Source organism: Procambarus clarkii, chromosome 65, assembly GCF_040958095.1.
Source record: "Procambarus clarkii isolate CNS0578487 chromosome 65, FALCON_Pclarkii_2.0, whole genome shotgun sequence".
NCBI lineage: Eukaryota > Metazoa > Arthropoda > Malacostraca > Decapoda > Cambaridae > Procambarus > Procambarus clarkii.
Window position 1 is genome coordinate 18,024,733 of NC_091214.1, and position 14,387 is coordinate 18,039,119.

The window sequence follows — 14,387 nt, forward strand, 5'->3', positions numbered from 1 at the left end:
CGATCAACCATCACCCACAAGCTATCATCTTCCTTCCCTTCACTTCACTTCACCTTCTCCCCCCCCTTTCTCCCATTCCATCATCCACTTGCAGAGGTGCCAAAGTAGCGCTCCAGCAAGTTACGGCAGCACTGTACCACTGGTGCCCCATCACTTGGGCTGGACAGTAGAGCAGCGGTCTCACTTCATGCAGGTTAGCGTTCACTCCCCGACCAACTAAGTGGTTGGGTACCATTCCAAATCCTTATCCCCTCCCAAGTGCTATATAGTCGTAATTGCTTGGCTCTTTCCCCTGATAATTCCCTCCCTCCTTCTTGTTCATGGCCTCCAGAACCTCCCGGTGAATTCAGTAGAGTTCCGGGTTGGTCAACTTTTGTACCATCGTGGCCGAGTCGGTTAAGGCAGGTGTCTGGGAATCACCGGAACGCGGGTCCAAGTAACTCCATTGCCTCAAAATGATTTTCATTTACATATGACGATATTGTGATTTTATTGAGGTAATAATAATAATACAGTAATTCATACATTCATACAGTAATTATCATTAATAATCATAAGAGGGCACCTTTCTTCCATTCTACAACTACATTCATAGCCGGTGCGCTTGGGGACGTGAGAGTGTACCATATCTTCAAGCATGATCATGTAATATACAGCAGCAGCTTCACGGTTACATCATCTCCCACTGATTCAGGAAATTGATGCTACATTCTCATCTTTTTCCCCCTTCAGCAGCCATCTCACAGAATGGACTGCCACCCTGTGCTTTCCCTAACATCATTCATCACAAACCTTTCAGGAACCGTCGATGGCCATTAATTTTGAACTCAGGGCTAATGTGTTCCTAATCCAAAATTTACTAGATTTATATTTGCACCAACCTATTATACATTTTTTTTATTGGCATTCATTAACAATTTCTTGCCATTACACAGCTACCAAAGCAAGCTCTGCCCATCCAAAAACTAGTACTATTATCAGCATACTGATAATGCCTTATGAAATATTAACACTTCATAAAGTTCAAAATATTATGAACCTACACAAGGTAGGTACATAATATCTTTATAATAAAAAGTTACAACTATACCTGAAACATATAAACATTAAACCTGCCAAATAGGTATGTGTTGAGGTCTAACTGAGATGCCACCACCTTTTTGTATTTCTAATGTTTGTTGGGTTTCAGTCACTTTTATTCTGAGGTTTCAGTCACTTTCAGTCTGAGGCTTCAGTCACCTTCATTTCTTACCAAACAAACTCCTCTGTCAGGATTTCCAGCTGCTGCCATTTCATCACAAGTGAAAAATTTAAATGGCTATGTTTACACAATATGTCCTCATTTTCCTCCAATTTTTTAATCACAGAATCCATAATTATAAAATACAAATACCAGCTAAATCAATCTAAGAAATGTACAAGCTGACTTACATTTTCACTGCTGGACTTGGACACCATTCCTTTGACTCGTCGTCCCATCTCTCCAATCTGCAGCAGCAACGTTCCTTGAATACAAACAGTTCCGTCAAAATGATAAGTCTCCTTTATTCCCAGAACACTTATTACTATGATACAAAAGCAATAGCAACATATTGATGTATAGCTTTACAACATACCAACTCTAGAGAGTGATGTAAATATATCTTGGTTGGTTTCCATAGCAAAGAAGCTGTAGACTGTGCGCCACATATTGATAAACTGCTCCTGGGACATGGTTGGCAAAAATCGTTGTTCGTATAATCGGTAGTCACGGTTATGAATGGTTGCTAACCCAGTGAGATTATCACAGTATTCTGAAAATCAACAATGTCTACTATGAAAAGCATATACTCTACTAATAAAAGTGCATCTTACTCTTGTGAATCAATCATATAAAACTGAAATATCAATCTTAAGTCAACTTAACGAGCTAGATAAGAATTAACCGTTAATTACCTAGATAGTAGTTAATCAAGTAAACTAGCCAGATAGTAGTTAATCAAGTTAACTTGCCAGATAGTAGTTAATCAAGTTAACTAGCCAGATAGTAGTTAATCAAGTTAACTAGCCAGATAGTAGTTAATCAAGTTAACTAGCCAGATAGTAGTTAATCAAGTTAACTAGCCAGATAGTAGTTAATCAAGTTAACTAGCCAAATAGTAGTTAATCAAGTTAACTAGCCAGATAGTAGTTAATCAAGTTAACTAGCCAGATAGTAGTTAATCAAGTTAACTAGCCAGATAGTAGTTAATCAAGTTAACTAGCCAGATAGTAGTTAATCAAGTTAACTAGCCAGATAGTAGTTAATCAAGTTAACTAGCCAGATAGTAGTTAATCAAGTTAACTAGCCAGATAGTAGTTAATCAAGTTAACTAGCCAGATAGTAGTTAATCAAGTTAACTAGCCAGATAGTAGTTAATCAAGTTAACTAGCCAGATAGTAGTTAATCAAGTTAACTAGCCAGATAGTAGTTAATCAAGTTAACTAGCCAGATAGTAGTTAACCTCATTTTATCATATTAGTTCTACTAAGTGTATGATATTAGTGTAGTCTAATACACTAGTATACAATAGTATAAACAAACCATCAGTAGTTTCAAAGTGCTGTATGACAAATTATAAGGAAGACTGGACACCACGAGCAAAGCTCTCATTCTGTGATATCATTTTCATAATTATATTTAAGAAATCCACGTGCATATTACCATCACCCTATTTCACACTTTCAAGGGGACAGGAAGACATCAGTCAGGAGGAAAAATGAGACAATATAGGGAAAAAGGGCATTTAAATATTACAAAAATACAGCATCCGTAAATCAATGGTAACATTGACAATAGACAGCATTAAGAGATATAAGCACCACCACACACATCATCAGCCATCATAGCATTTGCTGCCATTCGCTGCCACTGCCCTACCAAATCCATCAAGCATTTGATGACACCATCAGCCATGGTGGCTGTACAACAGCCACCTGTTGTACAAGACCAGGTGTACAGTGCTCCTCATGATTTGTTATGTACAGTACAAGTTCACTCACTTCATTCATATTTGTATACACAACACCTAAATTTACTGTAACGTCATTTTATTCTATATGATATTTGATATTCTGAATAATTTCTCTAAACTCTTATTCTAAATCATTAAGAAATAGAAGTGTGTCAATTAAAAATATTGCATACCAAAGCTTACAATAACCCAACTCACACATGACATTAAATAAGAAGTTAAATAAGATATTATGACTTGATAAGGGGGGTCCAAGATGGACAAACATTTGTGCTTATTTAATTTCTCACATGAATGTCAGAGTATTGGTTATTAGCTACATTGTGACTTATTCTCTGAAAAGACTGTAATGCTATACAGTACTTAATGTGATCTCCATAAAAGAATATAATTTTGTTTGCATGCCATGTTCAGTATTACAAGCAGGAAGAGCCGGGACAAAGAAAGCTAAGATAAGAAGCAGAAGATCAAAGTTATAAGCAATGAGAACTGTAGATTTGTGCACCGACATGAGGCTCCCAGAAGAGACTGCACGTGTTACGTCAACATCTTCGGGAAACAGATGCATCAGATCCAGAGACAATTAAACAGGGCTAATGCGAGAGTATTAGATACCCTAAGCGAACTTGCAGCGTCATGATGCTTTTACCCCACAATGAACTTCCGAAAATTAATATACTGTAATAGTATGAATAAAAATTCGGCATCGATACTGTAATGCGATTTATTTCTTTTACACGAAAGTAGAGTATGATACTAATAACATTCTTGTTGCTCAATATGATCTACACTTTTCATGGGACATGCACAAGAATAAATGAACTTTAAAACTGAATTTTTTTTCTGTGCTTTGTAGTGCATACAGAATATGTAATGTACATATACAACCTCACACATCACAGCGAGACATTGACCAGTGCCAATAAGGTCCTAATATTCTATGAACTACGATGTTACATGGGAATCCTATCTCTCTTTTTTCTCGTCTCCTAATACCCCCATAGATGCTACCAAACACTGGCTTGCTGAACTGACAGTCACATACACACGTACACCTCCAAGAACTGAAGGGCAAGAGCTACGAGGAGAGGTTAGAGGCATTAAATATGCCAAAACTAGAAGACAGAAGAAAAAGAGGTGATATGATCACTACATACAAAATAGTAACAGGAATTGATAAAATTGATAGGGAAGATTTCCTGAGACCTGGAACTTTAAGAACAAGAGGTCATAGATTTAAACTAGCTAAACACAGATGCCGAAGAAATATAAGAAAATTCACCTTCGCAAATAGAGTGGTAGACGGTTGGAGCAAGTTAAGTGAGGTGGTGGTGGAGGCCAAGACCGTCAGTAGTTTCAAAGCGTTATATGACAAAGAGTGCTGGGAAGACGGGACACCACGAGCATAGCTCTTATCCTGTAACTACACTTAGGTAATTACACACACACACACACACACACCTGTGTTAAGCTCATAAATATGTACATCGGTGTATCTAGACCTTTGATTTCCAAGGGCTGAATCCTGTCGGGTTACTTATGAAGCGTCAAGAATAGTTCCAATTTTTTTTATTTTTAGTTAAATTGCTTAGCAAAACTAAGCAACCCAATAATATCTAGTGGTTTAACCAGCCATATAAGTTGATACAGTGAGCAACAAAACAGAATAATACATTTAATGACCATTAATCATTTTAGTTTAGTTCTTTATTACACATCCCATATCCTTCCCGGGAGTGATGGTGCAAAGGCAACCATTAATCACTAATGTAATTCTTTAACAGGGACTAATTAATCCTGATAAATATAGAGCAAGCACACCAGGCGAAGAGTTTTCACTGCCAGAGCAAGCACACCAAGCGAAGAGTTTTCACTGCCAGAACAAGCACACCAGGCGAAGAGTTTTCTCTGCCAGAACAAGCACACCAGGCGAAGTTTTCACTGCCAGAACAAGCACACCAGGCGAAGAGTTTTCACTGCCAGAACAAGCACACCAGGCGAAGAGTTTTCACTGCCAGAACAAACACACCTGGCGAAGAGTTTTCACTGCCAGAACAAGCACACCAGGCGAAGAGTTTTCTCTGCCAGAACAAGCACACCAGGCAAAGAGTTTTCACTGCCAGAACAAGCACACCAGGCGAAGAGTTTTCTCTGCCAGAACAAGCACACCAGGCGAAGAGTTTTCACTGCCAGAACAAGCACACCAGGCGAAGAGTTTTCACTGCCAGAACAAGCACACCAGGCGAAGAGTTTTCACTGCCAGAACAAGCACACCAGGCGAAGAGTTTTCACTGCCAGAACAAGCACACCTGGCGAAGAGTTTTCACTGCCAAAGTCAACCCACCTGCAACTACCAGGCCCAAAACTCCTATTCTGCCATCTTTGTCTAAACAAATATTTTAGGTTGTTGAAATGGATTTTTCGCAGCACACAAATAAACTCTCATATTGCCAAGACTTTTGTTTTTCCTGTGTGATTGCAGATACACATCACAGCAAACAGTATAGTAGTCGACTTAACCCACGAAAATTGGAGTGAGGAAACCATGTACGGCAACATGCCAATACAGAATATCGCTACTTTAGGATTTTAAATATATTATCGTCCAACTTTGGTATTCATTTTACAGATACAACATGCATGGTCTTCATTCTCATTTTGTATGTACTCAGTACAGTAGTAGCTTATATTGGCTTTCTTAACATTTTCCAATTCACTTTGGAATGTGGGGACAGCGCTTCAAATTTGATCCCCGGTGGAGGCAGAAACAAATGGGCAGAGTTTCTTTCACCCTGATGCACCGTTCACCTAGTAGTAAATAGGTACCTGGGAGTTAGACAGCTGCTACGGGCTGCTTCCTGGGGAAACTAACAAAAAAGAGGTCTGGTCGAGGACCGGGCCGCAAGGACGCTAAGCCCCGAAATCATCTCGAGAAGAAGATATAACATTACAACACTGTTTTCTTTCCATTTGTACAAAAATGCAGTTTAACTTTCTTCACTTCCAGGTTCTACTGTAATAAAGTACCGATATCTGCATACCAGTTACACCAAATCTGTATCTACCTTACCTTGAGGCTACCTTGAGGTGCTTCCGGGGCTTAGTGTCCCAGCGGCCCGGTCGTCGACCAGGCCTCCTGGTTGCTGGACTGCTAGAATCTAGACATCTGAATCTAGATGTTAGAATCTGTTAGATGTTAGAATCATCTGAAGCTAGAATCTAGAATGCTGGAATCTAGACAACAATTTTCTTATGGAACCGTTCCTCCAGTGACCAAATACTGTAGTACTTTACTAGGGATTTTATTAATATGAGAACTCATCATTTACTTTTATTGAAATCAGAAAGAATTCTGCATGTCATTTTGGCTAATGCAGGAATCAACAAAGCTTTCATCCTTCATTCCTGCTTTAATAGTCTTGTGTGTCTTTACTTATGTGTCCAGGACGGTACACATGTGACTCATTTCAGCACGCTGGACTTGTGATCCTGTAGTCCTGGGTTCGATCCCAGGCGCCGGCGAGAAACAATGGGTAGTTTATTTCACCCTATGCCCCGTTACCTAGCAGTAAAATAGGTACCTGGGTGTTAGTCAGCTGTCACGGGCTGCTTCCTGGGGGTGGAGGCCTGGTCGAGGACCGTGCCGCGGGGACACTAAAAGCCCCGAAATCATCTCAAGATAACCTCAAGAAGGAAGATAACCAGAGGCCTATATGAAGCCCTTTTCATCCACAACTACTCAATTAAAACAAGAAAAAGAGAACTATGCTAAGGAGTTGACCAAAGCACACACTAGAAGGTGAAGGGACGATGATGTTTCGGTCCGTATTGGACCATTCTCAAGTCGATTGTGAGAATGACTTGAGAACACAGAATGACACAATCGACTTGAGAATGGTCCAGGACAGACTGAAACATTGTCGTCCCTTCACCTTCTAGTGTGTGGTCTGGTCAACATACTTCAGCCACGTTATTGTGACTCATCGCCTGCATATGCTAAGGAGCTTCAAATTAAACTACCACTCACAAGATGAGTACACGGTGGACATTAAACTACTACTCACAGGATGAGTACAGGGTGGACATTAAACTACTACTCACAGGACAAGTACAGGGTGCACATTAAACTACCACTCACAGCACAAGTACAGAGTGCACATTAAACTGCCACTCACAGGACAAGTACAGAGTGCACATTAAACTACCACTCACAGGACATGTACAGGGTGCACATTAAACTACCACTCACAGGACAAGTACAGAGTGCACATTAAACTACCACTCACAGGACATGTACAGGGTGCACATTAAACTACCACTCACAGGACAAGTACAGAGTGCACATTAAACTAATACTCACAGGACATGTACAGGGTGCACATTAAACTACCACTCACAGGACAAGTACAGAGTGCACATTAAACTACCACTCACAGGACAAGTACAGAGTGCACATTAAACTACCACTCACAGGACAAGTACAGAGTGCACATTAAACTACCACTCACAGGACATGTACAGAGTGCACATTAAACTACCACTCACAGGACAAGTACAGAGTGCACATTAAACTACCACTCACAGGACATGTACAGAGTGCACATTAAACTACCACTCACAGGACAAGTACAGAGTGCACATTAAACTACCACTCACAGGACATGTACAGGGTGCACATTAAACTACCACTCACAGGACAAGTACAGAGTGCACATTAAACTACCACTCACAGGACAAGTACAGAGTGCACATTAAACTACCACTCACAGGACAAGTACAGAGTGCACATTAAACTACCACTCACAGGACATGTACAGGGTGCACATTAAACTACCACTCACAGGACATGTACAGGGTGCACATTAAACTACCACTCACAGGACATGTACAGGGTGCACATTAAACTACCACTCACAGGACAAGTACAGAGTGCACATTAAACTACCACTCACAGGACATGTACAGGGTGCACATTAAACTACCACTCACAGGACATGTACAGGGTGCACATTAAACTACCACTCACAGCACAAGTACAGAGTGCACATTAAACTACCACTCACAGGACAAGTACAGAGTGCACATTAAACTACCACTCACAGCACAAGTACAGAGTGCACATTAAACTACCACTCACAGGACAAGTACAGGGTGCACAAAAAACTAGCCATCCAGGAGATGAGTACAGGGTACACAAACAAGCCATCAAGAAACATCAATACCAAACTAGCCAAAATGGCAGGCTACGGGAGCTCAAACCAACCAACCAGAGAGTGAGGCAAGAGACAGATATTGATTTTGAAAGTACCCAGAGCCAATAGCTACAAGATCGGCCTTAAGCACCAGATGCTGCTCTACAATTTATGTGCTAGTGAAATGTTATCAATATCCTATGATGCTTCCAAAGAAACAAGAGATATAATAAAAGGATGAGTCCCATGCTGAAGACTTGTGACCCTTCCTACGACATCCTTTCTAGACAAGTACCTCCCCACCTGAAGAAAATGGAAAACTGGGTACAAGTATCATTTTCTATCACAAAAAAATAATATATATATATTTGCAGGATTTTAAATACGTACACACCTTTTCTAGGAGAGGTGCCAGGGGTCCGAGAGTCTTGGTCATCTGGCATATCAAGATCCACTTTGCCTTTCCCATAGTCCTCTTCTAAATAGTCAAAATACTCCTCTGCCTCTACCGCCGCTTCCTCCTCCACCTCAGCTGCTGAAGGTACACCACACACACAGCTTCAAACAAAACTATCCAACATCCCACCAATTTAACATCAGTATTATCGCTGTATAAACCTTTGGGTATACTATCAGAACACCTCAACTGATTGTATACACTTAAAAAAAAAAAAAAAAATTCATCTTTCTTAAATTTATCTCTTATTTTCAGATTTTGAGGAGATGAATACTTTAAATAATAACAAATATTTCCTGAAGAATTATAATGAGATTTGTCTTTTCAGAAGGATTGTCTGCTCCTGTTTCCACTTATGATACACAAGGCACAACCCTGGAAACACAAACCGAAACTGTCTCTATTTTCCGCTTGTTACAACTTGTAATAAAGTTGTTACATCTTGGCTTAACGTGTTTATGACGTATTAGAACGTTGTTACAACTTGCTATATTGGTTGTTATAACTGGTTAGGAGGTGTTAAAACTTGTTCGAACGTTGTACCAACGTCGTAGTTTCGGTGTGTGTTTGGCGGGAAGAGAGGATGAGGAGCGTTGCATTTGAAATACATGCGCAAGATAAACGATACAAAAACAAGCAAGAAAACATACATGTTTGATACAAAAACAAGCAAGAAAACATACATGTTTGAATGACAAATGTTGAGAGGGAAGCTATATAAAGAAGGAGCTGCGTCATACTGCGGTGTCGCGGTGTTAGTGGCAACAAACTGCGGTGTAGATTACCATATTCAAAATTAATCCCGAGTCCAGTGTAGTCGGTGTTGGTCATTTTTTTTCCCCCCATTATAGGTACCTGATCAACCAGGCTGTGACTCGTACGTCAGGCTGCGAGCAGCCGCGTCTAACAGCCTGGTTGATCAGTCCGGCAACCAGGAGGCCTGGTCGACGACCGGGCCGCGGGGACGCTGAGCCCCGGAAGCACCTCAAGGTAGCCTCAAGGTAGGTCACCTTTCTTTTCAGTTATAATTTTTTTGTCACAAATCCGGGATTTTTTTTTTTTTGCTGTACTCAGCATTTCGTTATTAGAAACATACTGTAATTATCTCTCTTATGTTGGCACACTCTTCAACATCCTTTGTTATAAATCAAAGAAATGACTTGTCAAAGCAACACATCCTATACTTACATTAAAATAACAACACCCTAACAGCCTCACAACACACCTGTGTGCGACTATTTCTTCTCCAACACTTTAGCTACACAACGTTCTCTCTGGTTCCCATTGAGGGGTAGATAGGGGAACATTTGAGGGTACTTCCCACTGAGGGTAGATATGGGAACATTTGAGAGTACTTCCCACTGAGGGTAGATATGGGAACATTTGAGGGTACTTCCCACTGAGGGTAGATATGGGAACATTTGAGGGTACTTCCCAATAAGGGTAGATATGGGAACATTTGAGGGGTAGAAATGATAACATTTGAGGGTAGTCCCACTGAGAATAGAAATATATATTTACATATACAAGCCAAACATTTGGTTTGATTTATTATATTGCTGGTAATGAAGATACACTCTTTATATCTACAACATTAAAAATAATTAAAAAATTCAAAGTAACGATTTTTTTATATAATTAATCCCTAGGCTTAAATTCATCTCTAATTAGATTCATACATCTAACTGCGAGAGGTGGCATCCGGTGCTGTCTAGACAACAGCCTAGTTGACCAGACCACCAACCAGAAGGCTTAGTCCGAGACCGGGCCACATGGACATCGATCCTCGCTACTATCGTAAAGTAACATCCATTTTCTAACAATCATTATCCAAGCAACTCAAACACTATGTTCAACAAAGACATAGAATATTATAACTACAGCCAATATACATGCTTACCAAGGACTTTTATGCACTTTTAATAAAAAAAATCTATCCTGCCTTCTTATTCCCATGCATTGATTTGTATTGTTTACTTATTTTTATTTTTACAAATAATTTTTGCATAAGAACACCCAAATGTACTATCACTTGGCTTGCAATTTGACTAATTTGCGAATGCATACACACAACTCTCCTCTTACAACCGTTACGCTTATGGCAACACTAACATTGTTAAGTTATGCTTCTAAAGCTCAATCATTCACCACTCCTTACAAGATTTATTTTCAGCTATCCTAAAGTTTTAATTTCCACCATGGCCAACCTAAAACTGACTACATGTAATGACTACCAGTACACAGTACAGTAGATATATCTCTGAAAAATAAAAAAGACAACAGATTTACAAATTGATTTTTCTTACCATTCTCCTCCTTTCTAGTTGCCCTATCCACTTCCTCCAAGTTTGGAGGAAATGCCAAATGCAAGTAGTAGAACAACCGCAGCTTACGTGCAAAGTCTCCACTACATAGAACCCCGAACAGCCACGCTACAGAGCGAAAACTTAGAACGTGTGTTCCATCAACATCCAACATCTGCAGAGGATAACCAATGGTACACTTAAGTATATTACAAACAGTTGTACTGAAATATGTGATAAATCCAAACTGACCAAGGATACCTTAAGCAGCAATGTGACAATTAAGATGCACATAATCTAGAAATAAGACTAGCAAATAGGTCTTCTTTACTATAAAATTTCACCAACTGTTTTTAAAAGATTTATTACCATGACTATAAAACTATTATGTAAATTACCTTTACCTATTGTACACAAGACATTTCCTACAACAAATGCTCAATACATTCACTAATGGTCATTATCTATTGTTTCACCAACATTTAAAATCTATCACAAGTCAAGCATGGCCCCAAGCCGGTCCTGGAGAGCAGAACTCGCAGAACCCACTCCAGGTAAAATGGAAATACTGTAGTAAGTCACTGAAGAAGCATCAGCAGAGTAATCAATACATTGATTACAATTACCTGCTTGATGGGGTTCTGGGAGTTGTTCTACTCCCCAAGCCTGGCCCAAGGCCAGGCATGATTTGTGTTATGACAGCATATGACAAAACATGTTTCCCAATTGTGATAATTCTACATGTTGGTCACTAATAATTATTTTAGGTCAGGCACACTTTACTCAGGTCTATGGAATATTTTACCAGTACCATTTACACCGACTTTGAAGAATAACTAACATTAAAAATACTTGTCACAATGGACTCGGCACGATCACCCTGACCCCATGGCGAAACACTCAAAAACAGCTGACGGAAAGTTTCATATCCAAGGGCATAGCCCTCCTGGGTAAGAGGGTTTGCAGAATTGTTACGCTGGCGAACTTCCTTGTCCTCTCCTCCTAAAATCTGCTCCCCACGAACATAGATGACAAGTTCCTGAAAGAAAATTAAGCGTTAGTTTATTTAGCATTCTCGTCCACTTCCTGAGAACTACATCAACCTGTGTCCTCGCCCAGCGAATGCCACCATCCCTTGTCCACTCCCAGAAAACTACATCAACCTGTGTCCTTTCCCAGAGAACACTACCGTCCCTTGTCCACTCCCAGAAAACTACATCAACCTGTGTCCTTTCCCAGAGAACACTACCGTCCCTTGTCCACTCCCAGAAAACTACATCAACCTGTGTCCTTTCCCAGAGAACACTACCGTCCCTTGTCCACTCCCAGAAAACTACATCAACCTGTGTCCTTTCCCAGAGAACACTACCATCCCTTGTCCACTCCCAGAAAACTACATCAACCTGTGTCCACTCCCAGAGAACTACATCAATGCGTGTCCTTTCCCAGAGAACACCACCATTCCTTGACGATGCACAGAGAGAAATGTTCTCATTACCGAGACACTTATCAAGCTCCTGCACACAGACACAAACAATGCATATGCACAGGAAAACAAAGGAGACTATGAATGTTGCATCTGTGTAATAATTCTAGTTACCAAGACTGCACTGCCAATAGTTACTGTACAACCGCCCCTCAAGTTGCACGGTCTTGGAAAGAGCAGATTCTGTGGCATGCAAGTCAACACTTTGATATCAATCTCAAAATACATGGTGTACTGTATTTCAATGGCAAAGAGGTCAAATGTGGATTAATGGACATAATCCACACTAATTAATGAGTACACTGCAGTCACAGAAACCTATCAGGCTATCACATCAAGTATTCTCATGCTTGGTCGTCTTTTTAATATTTTTCCATAAATTCACATCTAATCAATCTACTGTAAACTTCATTCTGTGCTATATTTCTGGCAGGAAAGTGGAGGGAGCATTAAATATTATTGTACAAACAGGCATTTTATTGAGAAAACTGGCCTAATGCAAAAGTGGATTTATGTAAATTAGGTTTAGAGATTTATAGGTTTTATTTTTTATTGACAAAAAGTATTTACAGGAACACTGCTTTGATGTAAATCAAGGGCCACCTGTACTGTACTTTAATACCATTTCATATACGAGTAAAAGTGCTCACTTTCAGGTCCTCCTCGGATAAAATACAGTCGGGACCAACGGTACGTAAGGTGTTCCTCATAACGGTGTCTTCTAGTGTTTGAACAACTCGTAGGCGATGCTTGACTCGTAGTCGCTCGATGGCAACATTTGTGATGAAACCGAAACCTCGGTATGCTGCTTCTATAATGTCAACAATGTTCACCATAACCTGCAAACACAAAAATATAAGGTGAACGAAATTCAAAATATATCAGAACGGACAAAAGACAATAATAATAATAATAATAATAATCTTTATTTAGGTAAGGTACATACATAAAGAGATTTACAAAGTTTGTTGGTTTTATAGATAGAGCTAGTACATACAATGCCTAAAGCCACTATTACGCAAAGCGTTTCGGGCAGATAACGACGGTCAGTAATACTGGGCAGTACTATTATTAATCATGTAAGGTCACTTAAAATGTTAGTTATTCACCAAAAATAATACTGTAGTTTGTTCATCTATTACATTATGGCCTATACTAAAGATCTAAATATGCTGGCACATTCATCAATAAGAAGTCTATTTCCATAGCTCTCTTCACCACCAAACACAGTTCAGTAATGCTAATTTTCTGGTAAGTCTTTTATTGGCTTGATAACTATCCAATCAGGAGCATTAAGGCTTCTATCTTCAATTAATTCTATCTTATACCTCTTACTAACAACTTAATAACCTTGCACAAGTTCAGGATTTCTAATTACAGTACTCAACATTCATTCAGACTTGACAGAATCGGTGTCGGCTTAAAATTTAAACACCTTATATTAAATTTAACAATATCCACCAGCAAAGTTTAGCCAATGTCATATTCACTACAAGTCAAAACTAAGGTACCCAGCATTTATTGCACATATATTCTACCCAATGCCAAGATCAACGCACTTCCTTCTCTATGGACTACTTCTTAACCACTGCACTGGGCAGAGCGCCCTAAGGCACTCTGAGAGTTGTGCTACTTTTTTTTTAATTAGGCTATATTTTAATGTTTTTTTTTTAATGTTTTCATCACTCTGGGTTTTGAAATGAAAATGGTTGAGTTCGGAAACATTTTGACATTAACTTGACCTGAACATTTATTAAAACAACAAAAATATGTCCTTGACAATTGCACTATGAAGTTTTTGCAGAAACCAGGGGCACCGTGCAGTGATTAAAGCCCAAAGTAAACTATTATTCCAGTAGCAGTTCTCACACTGAACGAATTGCAATAATAATAATAATAATGTAGAGTTGTTTACAATTATACTACTAACCTCCAACCATTTGCCACTTGTGTAAA

At 39.5% G+C, this 14,387-nt stretch overlaps 1 protein-coding gene across 3 annotated transcripts in view; it reads right to left on the minus strand.

Annotated features, from left to right (window-relative positions):
• Tbc1d8-9 (TBC1 domain family member 8/9) overlaps nt 1–14,387 on the minus strand; it is a 42,836-nt gene that overhangs the window by 2,737 nt on the left and 25,712 nt on the right. The window contains exons 18-23 of one of the 3 annotated variants that reach the window (XM_045763433.2): nt 13,082–13,270; nt 11,787–11,984; nt 10,949–11,120; nt 8,580–8,717; nt 1,617–1,793; nt 1,432–1,505 (exon numbers count right to left, since the gene is read on the minus strand). In XM_045763433.2, the coding sequence (XP_045619389.2) occupies nt 1,432–1,505; nt 1,617–1,793; nt 8,580–8,717; nt 10,949–11,120; nt 11,787–11,984; nt 13,082–13,270 (948 nt within the window). Of the gene's footprint in view, nt 1–1,431; nt 1,506–1,616; nt 1,794–8,579; nt 8,721–10,948; nt 11,121–11,786; nt 11,985–13,081; nt 13,271–14,387 lie in introns of all 3 variants that reach the window. The other 2 variants (XM_045763432.2, XM_045763434.2) reach the window with 2 other exon arrangements.